Source organism: Phaethon aethereus (genome assembly GCF_964289735.1).
Source record: "Phaethon aethereus genome assembly, chromosome: 15".
Classification (NCBI taxonomy): Eukaryota; Metazoa; Chordata; class Aves; order Phaethontiformes; family Phaethontidae; genus Phaethon; species Phaethon aethereus.
In genome coordinates this window covers 4,277,190-4,293,909 of record NC_138591.1, presented here as the reverse complement: position 1 = coordinate 4,293,909, position 16,720 = coordinate 4,277,190, and the positions used below count along the sequence as shown (strand labels likewise).

General features: G+C 66.0%; 1 protein-coding gene across 1 annotated transcript; it reads left to right on the top strand.

The window, feature by feature from the left end:
- Nucleotides 1–7,383: 7,383 nt before the first annotated feature.
- FSCN1 (fascin actin-bundling protein 1) lies at nucleotides 7,384–16,156 on the top strand (the record flags this gene model as incomplete). Its single annotated transcript, XM_082006814.1, has 5 exons — nucleotides 7,384–8,206; nucleotides 14,638–14,794; nucleotides 15,298–15,419; nucleotides 15,692–15,859; nucleotides 15,954–16,156. The coding sequence occupies 5 exons, from the start codon at nucleotides 7,384–7,386 to the stop codon at nucleotides 16,154–16,156; spliced, it is 1,473 nt and encodes a 490-aa protein (XP_081862940.1).
- Nucleotides 16,157–16,720: the final 564 nt, after the last annotated feature.

Sequence of the window (16,720 nt, the reverse complement as noted above, 5' to 3'; positions counted from 1 at the left end):
TCCCGAGAAGCCCCCCCGCTGCCGTGCTTCCCCTTCGCCCACGGATAAAGCCGGCTTGACACCCCCTGTAACGGCAAGGGAAGGCAGTGGTGGGATGGAGGGGTGGGGACCGTGAAAGCCCCCCCCAGCTCCCCTTGCCACCGGTTTCACACCGTGAGTCCCTGGGTTTGCCGAGCCGGAGGTCAGACCCAGCACCTCTTTGCGGAACACATGGGGAGTCATGCTCAATTCGACAAGCAGCTACAAATTTTGGGTGTCGTGTACCCCCCTCAGCCCCACCACCCCTCTTCGCAGACCTTGCAGGAAGGACGGCTTCTAGTTTCATCCCAGATGTGGTTATTCCACGTGCCGGATGGCGAGCACAGCTGGGCACCCTGTGCCTGCGCGGGCACGGCTACCTGCTCCCCTGCCTCAGTTTCCCCACGTGCAAAGCTCGCTCCAGTCTCACCGGGGCCCTACAGAGGTGCATGGGAAGCCCCGATACTAAGGGGAGGTGGGCACGGATGTACCCAAGGAGAGAAACGAGGGGCTGCAAGGGCTCCTGGGCTGTCCAAGAGCCAAAATCCTGGCCTGGGCTAACACTCCCTCCCCTCCTGCAGCCCGGAGCACCCCCAGCCCGCAGCTGCCCCTGACCCTACAAAACCACAACCCACCCAGAGCGAGAGCAGGGAGGGCTCTGCTTGCCCCAAAGGCTCCCTCCTCCCCTCCGGCAGCCGCTCCCCACCAGCGGGTCAGCGGCTGAGGCGGCGTGGGCCCGTGCGCCGGCTGCCAGCGCTGCCGCGGGCTACGGACCCCCCACCCGAGGGCTGCTGCTGCGGGGGGAGGGCAGCAGGATACCCAGTCACCCGGGACCCAGCGCACCTCTTTCCGCCAGCTCCCCCATTTCTCAGCCCTGCGGCTCGATGGGAGCCCTATTCCCCCCGCATCCAAAAAGAGAGTGGGGGGCAGTGCCCCAAGGAGGCAGAGATGCCCCCCCAGCCCAGCGCCCGCAGAAGGTGGGGGAGGGCTGGGTGGGAGGTACGGGGCTAATCCCCGAAGGCCCCATTCCTAATCCTGACTAATGGACTCTTTTTACCACCGACAATGGAGTTACCCATCTGGAAGGGGATCTCCAGGCCCAGGAAGGCACAGCTGGCGGGGCCTCTGCCTGGGCAGGGAGGCTCGACCCCCCCAAGCCTCAAACCGCTGCCTCCAGCCCCTTCCCTGGCCAAAAACCCAGCCCCCCCCTTGCCCAGTGCTCCCCACTGCAGGGACGGGGGCACGCACTGCTGCAGCCCACCCTGGGATGCCCTGATCCCTCCACCAAGGCATCACATAACCCCCTCTCCAAGCCACAGACTGTAAAAAAAAAAAAAAAAAAGCCCCCCCTGCCCCTCTCAGCCCTTTATAGGGATCCCCTGGGGCTTCCCAGCTGGCTCCTATCACTGCCCCCTCACCCTTAAGGAGATGGGCCCCCCGACTCCGGGGGTGTTTGGGGGGAACCTCCTGCTGCTGTTGGGGCTTGGCCTCGGTTTCTGTCAAGGCTGAGCCCTCTCACCCCACTGGGGGGGCTTGCACTCAAACTCCTGCACCCGCAGGGTGCAGCCCCTGGGGGACGGGGGTCTCGGTGCCAGCCTCCTGCAACAGCATCCTGCAAAGGGTGCCCGTGCACCCGCCCCAAAGCTGCGCCTCAAGCCCGCAGTGAGGTGCTGGGGTGATGGCAAACACAAAAACATGAGCCACCTCCTCCTCACCCTCCTCATCCCCCATCCTGGGCAGCTTCCTCCTGCCCTGCTCACTTTCTCCCCCACGCCGATGTCCCCCCCCGCCACCCTCTGACTCATTTCCAGCCGCTCCAAGGCTTCTCCGTCCCTCTTACGTCCTCTTTGGGATGCGCCGTGCACCATCCCAAGGTGGGTACGGAGCCACCGCGTCATGCCTGATCGCAGCGGTGTCGTGCCGGGGATGGGGACCACCACCCCAGCCGTGCTGGGACCACCTTTTTGGCACGCTGTGCGTTTGCAGAGAGCAGCCGAGCCTGGGGATTCAGGCAGTGCGGTTCCTCTGCCCACCAAACCCTTCGGCAGCCCCGGACGAGGCCACGAGCGGAGGCAGCACTGGGGCCGTGCATTGGGCACGGTGCACCGGCCGCAGCGGGAAACACGGACCCGGGCATGATGGAGCGAGAAAATCAGAGCAGAAAGGAGCTGCTGTCGCAAGCTGAGTCACCTGCTCCGCTTGGCGCTGCCGAGCGGCTGGGGCCGTGTTATTTTGGAGAGCTGCGTGGGCAGATGCTGATAACACACTTTCTTCTTCCCTGAAAATTCTTTCACGTTGACTCCGTGCTGCAGCAGGGAATTAAAAGCGGGGACGTGTGGCGGGCGATGGGGCTGGCACTGAAGTCTTCCTCTTGGCTGCCTGGTTTGGGTCGTGGCTGCGGCTTCTGCGCTGATGGGTGCAAACTGCAGACAAGAGCTGAGCACGTGCACACTCATTGCACCTCTGGGCAGCGGCACCACCATGGCTTCCTCCGGCATCACCCTCCTGCCACCACGGACCGACCTGACCCCGGCCCCAGCCGAGACCTCCGTGCTGGAGCAGCCCAGGGGAGGAGGGCAGCCAGCATCGCCCGCTGCCGGGGGCTCCCTGAAATGGGTTTGGGTCCAAAATTCAGCCCCGGGCTGCACGTGGGCGGCCAGCAAGAGGCAAACACGCTGCCATATTGCCCACGGGCCGGGGCAGGAGGCCCGGGGAGGCACTGCAGCAACCTGCCACCGTCACATGGACATGGCTTATTTTTCCCCCTAAGGGCTCTCACACCTCCGCTTGCAAAACGTGCCGCATTTTGCTGCAAGATGGGCAGCAAAGAACGGACACGTCCCTATTTTTTTTTTTTTTTCGTTTTTTCCTGCTTTTTTTTTGGTCTTTTTTTTTGAAAGGCCTGAAAGCATCCCCTGCTACCTGATTATTTTGGCCCACAAAATGCCCTGTGTCTCTCATCTGCTGCTCCTGGGCATTTCCATGGGGCTACTGACACCCCAGCGGAGCCCCCGGGGACCAGGCAGGGCGCTGGGTCCAGGACAAAGAGCATCGTCCCCACCGCCGAGGTTAATAACCACTACACAAAAGGTCTTTCAAGCTTTCCTAATAAAATTTATTCTCCTGCTGGATGAACCGGGCTCCAGCCCCCATCCCACCTCCGTGGGGTCCTTGGGGGGAGCTGGAGGAAGGGGCAGGTTTTCGCCTTAAGTTCTGATAATGTAAAAACCACACCAGAAAACAAGCTCGAGCAGGGAGAGAGGGACAAAGTCCCGACCCAGGCCCAGGACTGCCCGGCCGTATGTGCTTTCCCATCCACTTTCTTCCTTCATTTGTTTGAGGTTTGCCTACGCACGACACCCAACCTGCTTTAAACAGGGCACTTCAAGCGTTGCCATCCCTCATTGCGCTCTGGGTGCAATTAGACTAGGCTTAACAGGATAAACCCAGCTGATAAAGCGCCGAGCAAGTGCCGCAACCGGTACCATGGCCGTTCCTGACAGCCACGAGACGTGGGGACACATCTGAGCCCCGACAATGCTCCACCGCCATCCCTTGCTGCCCGGATCATGGGGCTGAGCAAGCCCCCTCGGGCCAGCATCCCATGGGAAATCTCCCCCGGAGCGCGATCCGCCGCTCCGAGCCCCTCTCTTAGGGCTGCCCTTTGTTATCCCTGGTGCTGCTGCTTTTTTTTTTAAACACAGCCTAATACAATTTTAATGAGGCCGGGCGCCTGCCAACTGTCGGGAGAGCTGCTGGAGACCCTCTGCTGAGCTGCCTGGCGGCATATGGCAGCGAGGCCGGGGCAGCCGGGCACCCCAGGGTGTCCCCCATGGCCCCCAGCAGTGACAAGGGACACGTCGGGGACCCCGGGGAGATGCAGCCTCCAGCCGGGGTGTTGCGCCTGTACCCGGGGTGTTGCGCCTGTACCCGGGGCTTGCTCCCGGTCCAGCGGTCCCTGATCACCGGGTGGTTTTGGCAAAGCCCTTTATCCCGCCGGAGGACGACTCGCTGGGCTGCACAAGGTCACCTGCACAAGGGCTCCTGTTGTCACCAAGCCCTGTCCCGTGCAGGGACGGAGGTGGCTGGAGAGATGGTGGCCACCCGGCAACGCAGTCCCCAGTCTCTGCCAAGCCCCTCCATGGGGTGAGTGGGGTACCCGTGCTGGGGGGGCTTCCCAGGCCATCCTTGGCCAGCTCGCAGCCGCTGCCACTGCCACAAGGGACATCGACACCCTCAGGACGTCTGTCTGCACGTGCCAGCGACACCGAGCCGGGGTTTGCAGCGCGCAGGCGGCCATACGCCAGCCCGTGTCCCCCGTGCCATCGCGGTGCCGCTGGGGTGAAAACCTGCGAGCAGCCGCCCCGCAGCGAGCCCCAAAATCGCTCCGTCAAGGACAAAGGGGGCTCAGGCCAGGCTGGAAGCTCAGACGTGGCTTGAAGCCAGAGGACAGCCGCGCTCCGAGGGGCGACCCGGGTGGCACTGGCTCCGGACACCCCGTGACAGCCGCGCCCGAAAGGGCTGTGTGTGCTGGAGGAGAGGAGAGGGACGGACACACAGCCCAAATCTGTGCCTCGGGTGGGTGCCTCTGCCTGCACCCTGCCCCTTCACCCCGGGGACATCTCCCGCCGCCCTGGGATGGCTCCTCTTCCCTCCCGGGGGACACAGGGGTGAAAGAGCCCGACACACCCCCGTAACGATTCGCCAGGCACTGCCATGCGCTGCGTTTGCCACCTCCGCGCCCGCCCAAGCCCCTCGTGCCTGCCCTTGGCGGCGTGCCGGCGTGCCGGGCAGCCTGCCCTCCCCGCAGCGGCCCCGGCCACCGGCTCCGTGTTCCAGCCCGATTTCATGAGCTCTACTAAAAGCCCCGCGACTGCTCGCAAACGAGGCCGAGCTGTGACAAAAAGCGTCCAGGCAAGCGTGAAAATCCGAGGGCGTTTCTGCGCCCGAGGCAGGCAAGACAAGGGTCACTCCATGACCGGGGCTCCTTTTCTCTTTGCTTTTCTTTTTTGCAGCCGGGGTTTATTTGAAGTCCCAGCGGGTGAGACACGCAGCCCCTCCGGAGGGGACGCGGCCGCGCTGCGGAAAGCCCTTGTCATGGATGCTGTGCGCCGGCGATTGGGTCTCCTGCGGGAGCGGCGGTGGGAGAGCGGCCGGGGGGGCGACCTCAGAAGCGTTTAGTCACGGCGGCTTGCAAAGACGACGGGAAATGCAATATACAGAGGCAAAGCCAGCGCCTTTCTTGCTGCTCCAGCGCACCCGGCACGCACGGATGCGCTCGGGAGGCAGGCTTTGGCCGCTGCATCCACAGGCCGGGGGGCACTTTGCCACCACAGTGACATGTGGGGACGTCTCAGACAGCATCGAGGGCTCTCCCGCCCCTCCTAAACAGAGGGTGCAGGCAGGGCGGGTGCAGGCAGGCTGCCCACTCCGCGAGGGCAGGCCGTGCTGAGCCAGGCAGTGCCAGCCATCCACGCCGCGCTGCTGGGCGGTGGGGAGAAAACAGGGTGGGTTTTTTTTTTTCCCCTGCATAATTGTGATTTTTTTTTCTTTATTTTTTTTTTGTTGAGCAGAAAAGCCGTTTCTTTCTCGGCCTCGCCACCATCTGCCTGCTGCGGCAGGAGAAGGCAGATCCCGGCAGCTGTGGGCCCGGGCAGCTGCTTGGCCTCGCGGCCGGGTCCTAACGCCCGAGTGCTTTTAGCACCAGCAAAAAGGGTTTGCGAGGCAAGCGTGGATCTGCCTCGCTGGAGCTGGGGGACATTCATTTCCAACCCAGCTGAGAGGCTGCGGGGTTGTTTCTGGTTGGAAATGGTCGGTCAGTCTGTCTGTCCAGCTTTGCAGGGCAGTGCGGCAAGCGTGAGCACGGAAAAAACCCCATCCAGGAAAACAAACGCCATCCAGACCTGGCAGGTCGTGCCAGCGACCCCCGGGGCAGGGGCGGGTGGTTGCCGTGCAGCCCAGGCGGAGCGATGGCTCTAACCAGTATGGCCAGTGCAGAACCAGCGGAGCCTGGAGGGCCTGGGGAGATGGGGGCTGGATGCAGCCCTGCCCCGGGGGGGGGCTGCGAGCCTGGGGAAACCCTTTGTGCCAACCAGCCCTGCGTGGGCACTGTCGTACCCTCCCACCCACGCCCAGCCCTTCCCCTCTCCTGCTTCAGCCGGGCTGGGCGGTTCAGCTCCCTGAAAACCACCCCGTGTCCCTCCCATCCCTCTTTCTCCCATTTTCTGGTTCTGCACATTTTTCTGGCAAACAGCTCATTTCCGCCAGCCGGTTCCCCCCTGCAAGCGCGCGGGAGCATGGGTGCAGCCGGAGGGGCTTCAAATCTGCCACCCCAGCCACGCTGCTCTTTATCTGTCTCCGTTTCCGTGCTACAGGCATGAGAAGTGTCCCCGTCCCCAAGGAGCAGCGGGCAGCACCCCTGGGCCAGCCCTGCCGTACGTGCCGCCGGCGCACGGCCTCGCACGTGCACAGCGACGCCGCTCGCCCGCGCCCTGAGAAACGGCCTCGAAATACCCCCCCCTTGCACAGGAGTCCCCTTTTTTGCTTCTGGCTTTGCTGGGGGCGTTCAGATTCCCCAGGACCCCGACGCTCCAGCCTTGCCGGTGCCTGGCACAAGGGCGCTGGGATGGCTCAGAGGTGGCGGGGGGTCCCATGGCGACTGTCACCCTCGTCCCCTCTGTCCTGCAGCCCTGCAGCATGGCCCACGGCCCTGGAGTGGCAGAGGGGTGGGGGGGGTCCGGCAATGTAGGGCGAGTCTTGCGACGGGATGGGGTCTTGCAACACAGAGGGGGTTCTTGCAAGGGAGGTGGTATCCTGTGATTTAAGGGGGCTCTTGCTATGCAAGGGGGGGGTCTTGCAGTGCCAAGGGCTTTTGCAATGCAGAGGGGGGTCTTGCAATGGGGCGGGGTCTTGCATTGCAGGAGAGGGGTCTTGCAATGTGGGGGGGGGTTCACAATGTGGGGGGTGTCCTGCAATTCAACGGGGTTCTTCCTCTGCAAGCAGTGGTCTTGTTATACAGTGGGGGTCTTGCAAGGGAGGGGATGTTCCTGCAATTCAAGGGGCCTGTTGCAATTCAGGGAAGGGTCTTCCCATGCCAAAGGGTCTCGCAGTGTACGGCTGGTTGGGGGCGTCCTGCAATTCGAGGGGTCTTTTGTAACGCAGGGAACGATTTTGCCGCGCAGCACAGTCTGGCAAGGGCGGAGGGTGCTCCTGCGATTCCGCCGGCGGTGCGGGGGGCGGCGGGCGGGGGTCGCGGCGGGGGGGCGGCCCCGGCGGGCGGGGGGGGCGGTGCCGCGGCGGCAGCGCTATAAAGGCGCCGTCGGGGCGGGCGCGGCGGCGGTCGGTGGTGGCGGCGGCGGCGGCAGGATGACGGCGAACGGGACGGCGGAGCCGGTGCAGATCCAGTTCGGGCTCATCAACTGCAGCAACAAGTACCTGACGGCGGAGGCTTTCGGCTTCAAGGTGAACGCCTCGGCCGCCAGCATGAAGAAGAAGCAGATCTGGACGCTGGAGCAGGACGGGGAGGACTCCAGCGCCGTGCTGCTCAAGAGCCACCTGGGCCGCTACCTGGCAGCCGACAAGGACGGCCGGGTGAGCTGCGACAGCGAGGAGCCGGGCCCCGACTGTCGCTTCTTGGTGGTGGCTCACGGCGACGGGCGCTGGTCGCTGCAGTCCGAGCCCCACCGCCGCTTTTTCGGCGGCACCGAGGACCGGCTCTCCTGCTTCGCCCCCGCCGTCTCGGCGACCGAGAAATGGAGCGTCCACCTGGCCATGCACCCCCAGGCCAACCTCTACAGCCTGGCCCGCAAGCGCTACGCCCACCTGGGACCCCGCCGCGACGAGCTGGCCGTGGATCGCGACGTGCCGTGGGGCGTGGATGCCCTCATCACTCTCCTCTTCGTGGAGCAGCGGTACAGCCTGCAGAGCTGCGACCACCGCCTCCTGCGCTGCGACGGCCGCCTGGTCCCCGCCGCCGAGCCCGGCACCGCCTTCACCCTCGAGTTCCGCTGCGGGAAGGTGGCCTTTCGCGACGGGGAGGGTCGCTACCTCGCCCCCTCGGGGCCCAGCGGCACCCTCAAGGCGGGCAAGAACGCCAAGGTGGGCAAGGACGAGCTCTTTGCCCTGGAGCAGAGCTGCCCGCAGGTCGTGCTCCGGGCCGGCAACGACAGGAACGTCTCCACCCGGCAAGGTAAGAGGGCATGGGGTGGGGGGACGCACCTCGGCCGCCCCTGAGTCCCTATGGTGTCGCCGCGCCGGGGTGCCCCCCTGCATCCCTGGGGCATCACCTCCTCCGCACCCCTGCATCCCTCCAGGGTCCCCCCCCCCCCCAGCACTGCCCCTCTGGCAGCCCCCCACGGCCCTCCAGCGTCCCCTCCTTGCTGCCGCAGCAGCCCCACACGCTGCCCCCCTGCACCCCTCTGCCATCAGCTCTTTAGGACCTCTCCCCCCTTGCTTCAGCCCCTTCTCACTCTCCCCGAAATTCACCGTCTCCCCAGGGCACCCCCCTGCACCCCTCCAGCATGGCTGCCTGCCGTCCCTCCCCCATCATCATCCCCCGCACCCCTCCCCCCCCCGCATCCCTCCCGCACCCCCAGCCCTGCGGCATCGCCTGCCTGGGGCCCTGGGTGGGGGAGGAATGGTGAGGGGCCTGCTTTGGGGTGCAGGGATGGACGGGGGGGACGCTGCAGGGGTTGGATGGGGTCTTCCCTCGCCACGAAGGAGGCAGGGCTGCCATCCCTCGCCTTCCTGCCTGCGGAGCTCATTGTTCACCCAACAAAGCCTCCGCCAAACTCCCCCTTCCCCAGCATCGCTGAGCCCCGCACAGCGGGGCCGTGGGGGGCTGCGCTCCCCCCTCCATGGGTCTGCGCTCTGGGGTGGGTGCCGCCACCCACCCCAAGCCTTGGCAGCGTTATACAAATGGCTTCGCCAAAATGCCGGCGCAGAGCCATGACTTACAGCCACCGGCACAAAGGCCGCCATCCCTCCGTGCCGCCTGTCCCCGCCGCGGAGGCCACCGCGCCACCGGCCTCGAGCGTGGCGGCCACACGGGCGCAGCTCCCCGGGCACACGGCCGCCCGCCCGCCTTCGAGCACCCAGCGTGCATCCCGCTCCCCCCAGCTCGAGGGGTGCTTGCTGGAGGACGGGGAGGAGGTCCCCGCTCCGCAGGCATGGGCGACGCAGGACGTGCACGGCTGCCTGCCGCGGCCGGGCCAGCGTGGGAGCCCCGGGGCGCATCGCCGGCGCGCCAAGTCAGGCCGGCACACGCCAGGCGCGGGATGGGTGCGAGCACGTCTTGCTGCTGCAACGCCTGGAGGAACAAGCAGCGGGGAATTTTTTGTGTGTGTGTATATATAATATTTCAAGGTTGCAGCTTAACCCCCGTCCGTGCCTGGGCAGCTCCTTGCAGGGATCTCACTGCCTTTCTCCTTCCCGAGAATAAATCTTGTGCTGCAAAGCAGCCCCTTAGGAAAAAAAAACAACAAAAAAAAAAAGCCTGGAAAAATTGGCAATGGGGGACTCTTTACCCAGGCGCAAGGGTTTGGGGAGGAGGAGGAGGATGGCCATGGCGGGAGGCTGCTGCAGCGCTGTAGGGGGAAGGGCTGCTGCAGCCCTTTGTCACCGGAGATGGGAAAACCAGATGTGGGGGGAGATGTGCGGGATGGGGCGGCGGTGGGGGACCCCGTGGCGCGGGTGGGAGCGCTGCTGGCGGACCCGCCGGCTTTGTGTGATTCGGGGGATGGATTGATTGGGGTTGGGAAGGGGAGGGGGACGCAAATCTCCCCAGCAACAGGGGGCTCGGGGCTGTGCCCGGCCCCTTTCCAAGCAAAACACGGCGGGGAGAGCTACGCTGCGGCTGCACATCCTCGCTCGAGTCCATTTTGGCCGGAGAAGCCGTTTCCACCCGATTCATCCTGCCAGGCAGCAGTGCTAGGCTGGGAGCTGCCGCTCTCCGGGGCTCGCCCTCCCTTCTCCCGTCAGGAAAGCGCCTTGTCCCAAGGTTACGGAGAAGGCAGCCGAACAACAGCCGTCGGAGGAAGCGGCTGCAGACAGCCCTTTCCCCCGCCGGGCTGATAAGCCGCTGGCAGATGCGCCGGAGGCCGCCGGGGATGCGGGATGTGGGCAGGGAGCGGCTGCGGCTCGGCGCAGGCTCGTGGGAAAAGGCAGCTTGTTCCCGCGTGGAGAGGGAGCAGGGATGGCGGCAGCTTGTCCCCCCCCTCGCCCCATGGGAGGAGCGGGCATGGGGCCAGGGGGGGTTGTGGCTCCCCTGGCTGGGAGCTGGCGCTGGCCCAGCCTGGGGACAGCGCTGTCCCACGGGTGCCGAGTCAGCTCCTGGCTTGGAGCCTCCTGCCTGTCCCGGGGATGGCCGGCGTCGCCGCTCCCGCCACACAGGGCACTGGGGACCGCGACGCCAGCAATCCCGGGGGGCGGCCGCGAGGTGGGTTGCCAGCCTTGCCTCTGCACCAGGGCTGGGGGTGGCCCTGGCACCTCTGCTCTGCCTCCAGCTGCAGAAGGACGGGGTCCCGGGGGAGCCCCGGGCGCCCTGAGACCCCCCCAGCTCCGTGAGAGCCCGCGGCTCCCCATCGCACCTTCCACACAGAGCCGAGTCGGGGTGCTGCCAGCAGAAAGCAGCCTCCTCCCCAGCTCAATGGCTCCTTTCTAGCCCGGGCTGCTGCAACAAAGGGCCCTTTGTGGGCGCGAGGGTCCCCGGGGGCAGAGCGCTGGCGTCCTCCCCGCTGCGCTGGGCCCCTGCCAGCCCCCCGCCCGGCAGCGGTGTGCCGCCTGCCTCCCCCACCATGATGGGGGAGAGGGTGGGCCGCGCGGGAGCGAGGCATTTCGGGAAACGGGGGTCCGGGGAGGGGGCGAGCGAGCAGTGCGGTGACGGGAGCGTGCCTGGGCGTGCCAGGTTGGCGATGGGCAGCTCTGCTCCGGGGCCGGGAGCCCCCCCGGCGCGGGGTGGGTCTGTGCTGGCTGCAGCCAATTTCCCCCCGGTTGCCGCAGCGAGGTGGGGAGACGCGGCTCCGGAGCCGGGGGCACGCAGGCTCGGCCGCCGGTTTTCATCCAGAGACGCCAAGTGGCCTGTTGGCCACAGGAAATCCATAAGGAAGGAGGGGTGGGTTTTCCAGGAAATCCATGGTTCACCTCTGCCCCTGACCCCCTTGCAGAGCTGCATCTGCAGCAGAGGAGCTGCGTGGTCCCCGGGTGCTCCAGGCTGTTGTTTTTAGACAAAATGTGCTTGGATTTACGTACGGCTGCTGCGTGAGCCCATCCGAAGGGCAGGAGGGGACCGGGCGAGCCTCGGGGCCCGTGCGCGCGGCTGCAGCGTGGGGTGGTGGGTGCCAGAGCCCTGCAGGGAGAGCGGACCCGACCTGCGCGGGCACGAGGACCCGAAATCCTGCCCTGCCGCCCACGAGGGCTCAGGGGCTCCACAGGGAGCAGCGCCCGCTCCCTCGCAGGGAGGTGAGCTCGGGCTTTTCAGGCACAACTGTGGGTTTTTTTGGAAGGGAGCCTCTTGGCCTCTGGGGGCGTTGCCTCCCGTCGGCTCGCGGTGCCGGGCAGAGCTGGCAGCTGCCTGTGGGCCCTGCCGGCTCCAGCTGTAGAAAGGCAGCGAGCAGAGCCCGTGCACAGGCAGCCCCTGATGTGTGGGTCTGCCCCCCGCCGTGGGTCTGGGCATGGGGGCTGCTCCATTGGTCTCGCCAGCATCCCGGGATGGCTCGTGGGACACCCTCCGCGTGAAGAGGCTGCTGCACGCTGTGAACGCCCTCCCGGCACGGAGGCTGGCACGGCCGCGGCAAACTGCGGCTTTAGCTGGAGACGCTTGTGGCTTTGGGAGGCGCGGGAAGGCGGCTGCGAGCTCCGGGGAGGCCGCGGGCCCCCGCCTGCGTCCGCCGTCCTGGGCTGCGGAGCTGCGAGGGCTGAGGCATCGACCCTGCAAAAACCGAGGGCTTGGCAGCGGCTGGAAACCTCGGCAGCCCCGGAGCTGGGAAGCCCTCTCCGGCTCCCGCGCTGGCTCTCCTCCCCCTCGCCCTCCCGGCTCGCCTCTTCGGGGACCTCCAGCCCAGGGGCTTTGTTCGGAGGGGGCTTGGTAAGCCCTGGGGACACACACGCCTCAGCCCCCCCTGCTCCCGCCTCTCCATCCTCCTCAAGACCCCCGTAGCCAACCCGTGTTGCAGACGGAGGCGGAGGCCATCCCACGCGGGGGATTTTGGGGGGCACAGGCGTACCTCCGCTCTCGCCCCTCCCAGAGTGCCGCCCTGCTGCGGCGTGCTCGCCCCCCCCTCCCCGCCTCCAGCTGTAATTAGCAGCTTCGTCAAGGTCAGGCAGAGTCGTGCCAGCTCCAGACTGTAAATTTACCAAGAGCAGTAATTAAAAGCGTGATCGGAGCGGCAGCGGCTCGGCCGGGCGCTGCGGGAGATGCCAGCTCCATGCAACAGCGCCGGGCTGCAAAAAGCGTGTGGGGGGGCGGCTGGAGGGTCAGCCTCTGTCCCCCGCCGCGGGGACACGGGGACGCCTCTGTTGGACCTGCCCTGGTCCTACCGCCTCTGACCCCCAGCTCTCCTGCTGCGGCTCAGTTACAGCCCTTTGAAGCCTCCTGCCCCAGCTGTAATTGCATTCCTTTCTGCTGAGTCGGTGAAACCCAACCCAGCCCCGCTTTCGGGGAGGGGGCGGTGGGAGACCCCCTCTCCCCGCCCGGCCCTGCGAGGCACCGGGGGAAGCCAAGCTTCTGCACGGCGGCGGGAGCGTGGGCAATTGCGGGGCGGGGGGAAGGCTGCTGGGTCCGCTGCGCTCCGTAGTGGGGGTCTCCGGGGGAGAGGGGATGGTGCCGGGAGGCCCCTGGCCCTCGCCGCCCCGTCTCTGGCCCACCCCGTCCCGCTCTGCGGCACGAAGCGTCCCCCCGGGCTCTCCCCATCGCCTGCAGGTCGGCGAGCTCCTCGCCTAAAAGCGCGGCGAGGAGGAAACGCCGCTGCCCGCTTCCCCCCGCGCAAACCGCAGCGGCAGCTCTTGCAGGTGCAGGGGTGGCAGCAGCCTTGGGGGGTGGGCTGCAGCCCCCAGCATCCCCTCCCGCAGCCCCGGCCCCCTCCGTCGGCCCCCGCAGAGCCCCTCTGCCCCCTCTCTCGCCCGGCTCCGGCGAGCGGCGGTGGTTCGGCGCTGGAGCAGCCCGCCATGGCGCTGCTTTCCCGGCGGGGATGCAAAATCAAAACCAAATGTTTCCAGCGACCGCTGCCTCGGCCCCCGGCAGCCCCCGGGGCCGGCGAGAGCGGGGCAACCACACGAGCTGAGGACTTGGCCGGCGGGGCCGGGCTTGGTGGCCGTGCAGCACCCCTCTGCCCCCCGCGCTGCCCCAGATTCCCCGGGGAGCGACGCGGGGGGCGGCCGCGTGGCCGGCGGGGGCTGCCGGAGGTGCCGTGGGATGCAGGATGCCTGGCGGGAGCGGGAATGCTGTGAACAGGCAGCCGTAGGATGGTTTGGGCGTGGGAGATAAGATTAGAGCCAACAAAGACAGACCTTCACAGTGCTGTAATGGATTTGGGAAAGGTGGGTCCTTTCCAGGACCGGGGACGCGTTTGGACTCGAGCCTGTGGCGCCCGTGCAGCGGGGGAGGGACGCGGGCGCTTTCTGCGCCGGCAGACGCGTCCGGTTCCGCTACGCCGCGGTCCGTGTCGCCGTCCCCGCCCCGGGCCGCTCTCGCTGGGTGCCGACCCGAGCCCCGCGGGCGGTACCGGGGCCCGTCTCCACTGGTCCCAGCTGTAGGTGGGCAGGGAGGAGCGGGGCTGAGCACGGCTTGTGGTCTCACTCGCATCCCAAAAGTGTTTTTAGGCAGAAATCCACCAAGCGGGAGAGCTCTGGAGGGGGTTTGGCCCCACTAGCCCTGACTAAGCAGGTTTGCTTGGGCTCAGTGCCTGGGGGGGGACATGCATGTGGCCGGGGGGGCCGGCGGCGGCCCCAAGACTGTGGCTGGTGGCCCAGGACTGGCTGCATCCGCGAGGCTGCCCGGGGCAAACGCTGTCTCCGGTCCTTCTGGTGCAGGGATGGGTCATCCCGGCTGGCAGAGCTGCGGGACAGGCTGGTGCCGATGTTTTTTTGGGAGCCAGGGAAAGGCTTGGCTGCCCCAGGGCTTTCGCAAGCCTCCTCTCCCTGCAGCCCTCGCCGCCCCGATGGGCTGCGACAATGAAAAATGGTGCCACGGTCCTTAAACATGCCACGAGCTGGGGATTCATAGGTGGTGCGGTGGCCTCTGCTAATGGACTGAATAACTTGGCTGTCACCTCCGGGGAAAAAACTACAGCCCTTTTCCATGTGAAGTATCTTAAGTTGTTTTTTGCTTGGTGCTTAATCGTGACGGAGACAGAGAGTCCTGAGCTGAAGCTCGTGGCTGCCCCAGCTCAGTCCAACCCTCATTTCTGGCCTTAATCTTGAGTAGCCAAATGAAAACCTGGATTTGAACCCAAAATATTGGAGCGGAGGCCGTATGCGGGGACTTTGGGGGTTATCAAAGCTCACCCAGGGGAGCAGGAGTCCCCCTCGGTCGGGTTTCCTCAGCTGCCCTCGCACTCAGACCCACTGGAGGCGGGTTGGGGTCCCCCCCGGCAGCCCCCACCTCAACCTGCCTCTGCCCTGCAGGGATGGACCTCTCGGCCAACCAAGATGAGGAGGGCGACCAGGAGACCTACCAGCTGGAGATCAACAAGGACACCAAGAAATGCGCCTTCAGGACCTACACTGGGAAGTACTGGACCCTCACCTCCAACGGGGGCATCCAGTCCACCGCCTCCACAAAGTGAGTCCCCCGTCCCCGGCGGCTGGGGGCCGTGGCTGGGCTTCGGGGACCCCTCTGCATCTCCCGGGGGAATCCAAGGGGGATTTTCCAGCCCCGGCGCTCGCCCCGGAACGCTTCCCAGCGAAGGCAGCGAATTCCTTGGAGAGCCGGGGCTGGGTCGGGGCTCGCCGCCCACAGCGCTCGGGAAGTCCCTCGGGCCACGTAATCCTTCCCGGCCGGCTGGGGCTGTCGAAATGCTTTGCCCTGCAGTTCAACCCTACGCTAGCTGAGAGCCGGGCGGAAACCCCGAAAGTGCATTTGGCTGCCTGCCTGCCTCCTGCCTGCCTCCTGCCTGCGGGGCGAGGGCTTCCCACTGGGACGGCTGCCACGGCGCGGCTCATCCCGCAAAAACGGATCGAATCGGGGTCCCCCGATCCCGCCGTGGCCCTGCCCGAGCCGGCGGGCTGGCTCCGGCAGGGTGCCCGTCCGCCGCATCCCGCTGACCGCCCTCTCTGCCCCCGCAGGAACGCCAGCTGCTATTTCGACATCGAGTGGTGCGACAAGCGCATCACCCTGAAAGCCGCCAACGGCAAGTACGTGACGGCAAAGAAGAATGGGCAGCTGGCAGCCTCCATGGAGACGGCGGGTAAGGGACCCCCTTAGGGACCCCTGCCCCATGCTGGGGTGGCAGGGGACGAACAAGGTCCCCCCCTGAGCCAGGCTCCTCTCCCAAGCGATGCTCAGGGATGCAGGCAATAAGTTTTTCTTAGTGACCGTTTCAGGTGCTGTAAGGTGGGGGGTGGGTGCAAAATGGGTGGGGGGCACGGCCCACCTCTCACTGCTGCCTGCCACCCACGGGGTCCGGGCTCTGCACTCCCCCGGGCCGCTCTCACAGCCCCCCTCTCCCCTCCGGCGCAGGCGAGACGGAGCATTTCGTGATGAAGCTGATCAACAGACCCATCATCGTCCTCCGCGGCGAGCACGGCTTCATCGGGTGCCGGAAGGTGACCGGCACCCTGGACTCCAACCGCTCGTCCTACGATGTCTTCCAGCTGGAGTTCAACGATGGGGCCTACAACATCAAGGGTGAGTCCCCGGGGGTGGGTATGGGCTGGGGGGGTGATGGCCACTGGGGTCTCCATGGTGGCTCACGGGGCCACCTTGTCCCCTCTGCCCGCAGATGCCACCGGGAAGTACTGGATGGTGGGGAGCGAGTCGTCCGTCACCAGCAGCAGCGACACCCCCGTGGACTTCTTTTTTGAGTTCTGCGACTATAACAAAGTGGCTATCAAAATCAATGGCAAATACCTGAAGGGCGACCATGCCGGGGTCCTCAAGGCATCCGCCGACGCCATTGACGCCTCCACCCTCTGGGAATATTAATGCACTTTAGCGTTCCTCCCCTTGCCAACTTTTCTTTCCCCTCCTCCTTCCTTTTTTCTTTTGGGTTTTGTTTCTCCTCTCTGTAAAAGGATTTTCAGACTGGCTTGCCCTTCCCTCCCGCCGTAGAGTTGGTGCGTTACGTGGGAGGTGGGTCTCCCTAAATCTCGTAAGAACTGGAACAGTGATGGGGCAGCCTGCCTAATAGCTTCGTAGAGGGGTCTGTCTTTACCCCCCGCCCTCCGCCTCCCTCCAGGTTTGCTGGGCTTGGAAACTGCCGTACCCCCCACCCCGGCCCCGAGCATCACCTTAGGTAGTTTATTTTCCTCTCCTCGATTGAAAAAAGGGAATAAGATCACCTCCGCGCTCGGTTCTGCCGTATCAGCGCTGGCGCCGCCTCGGCCTGTGCTGCCAGCGTCCCCCGGCGCAGCCGTCCCATCCCGCCCCGCTCCAGCGGGAGCAGAGCGACGGTGCTGGGCTCAGCCGGCTCCCCCCGGCTCCCCCGGCGGCTTCTCTCTGCTCCCGGCTTTCGGGGCAGGATTAATTCCCAGCTGAGCCGTAAGAGGT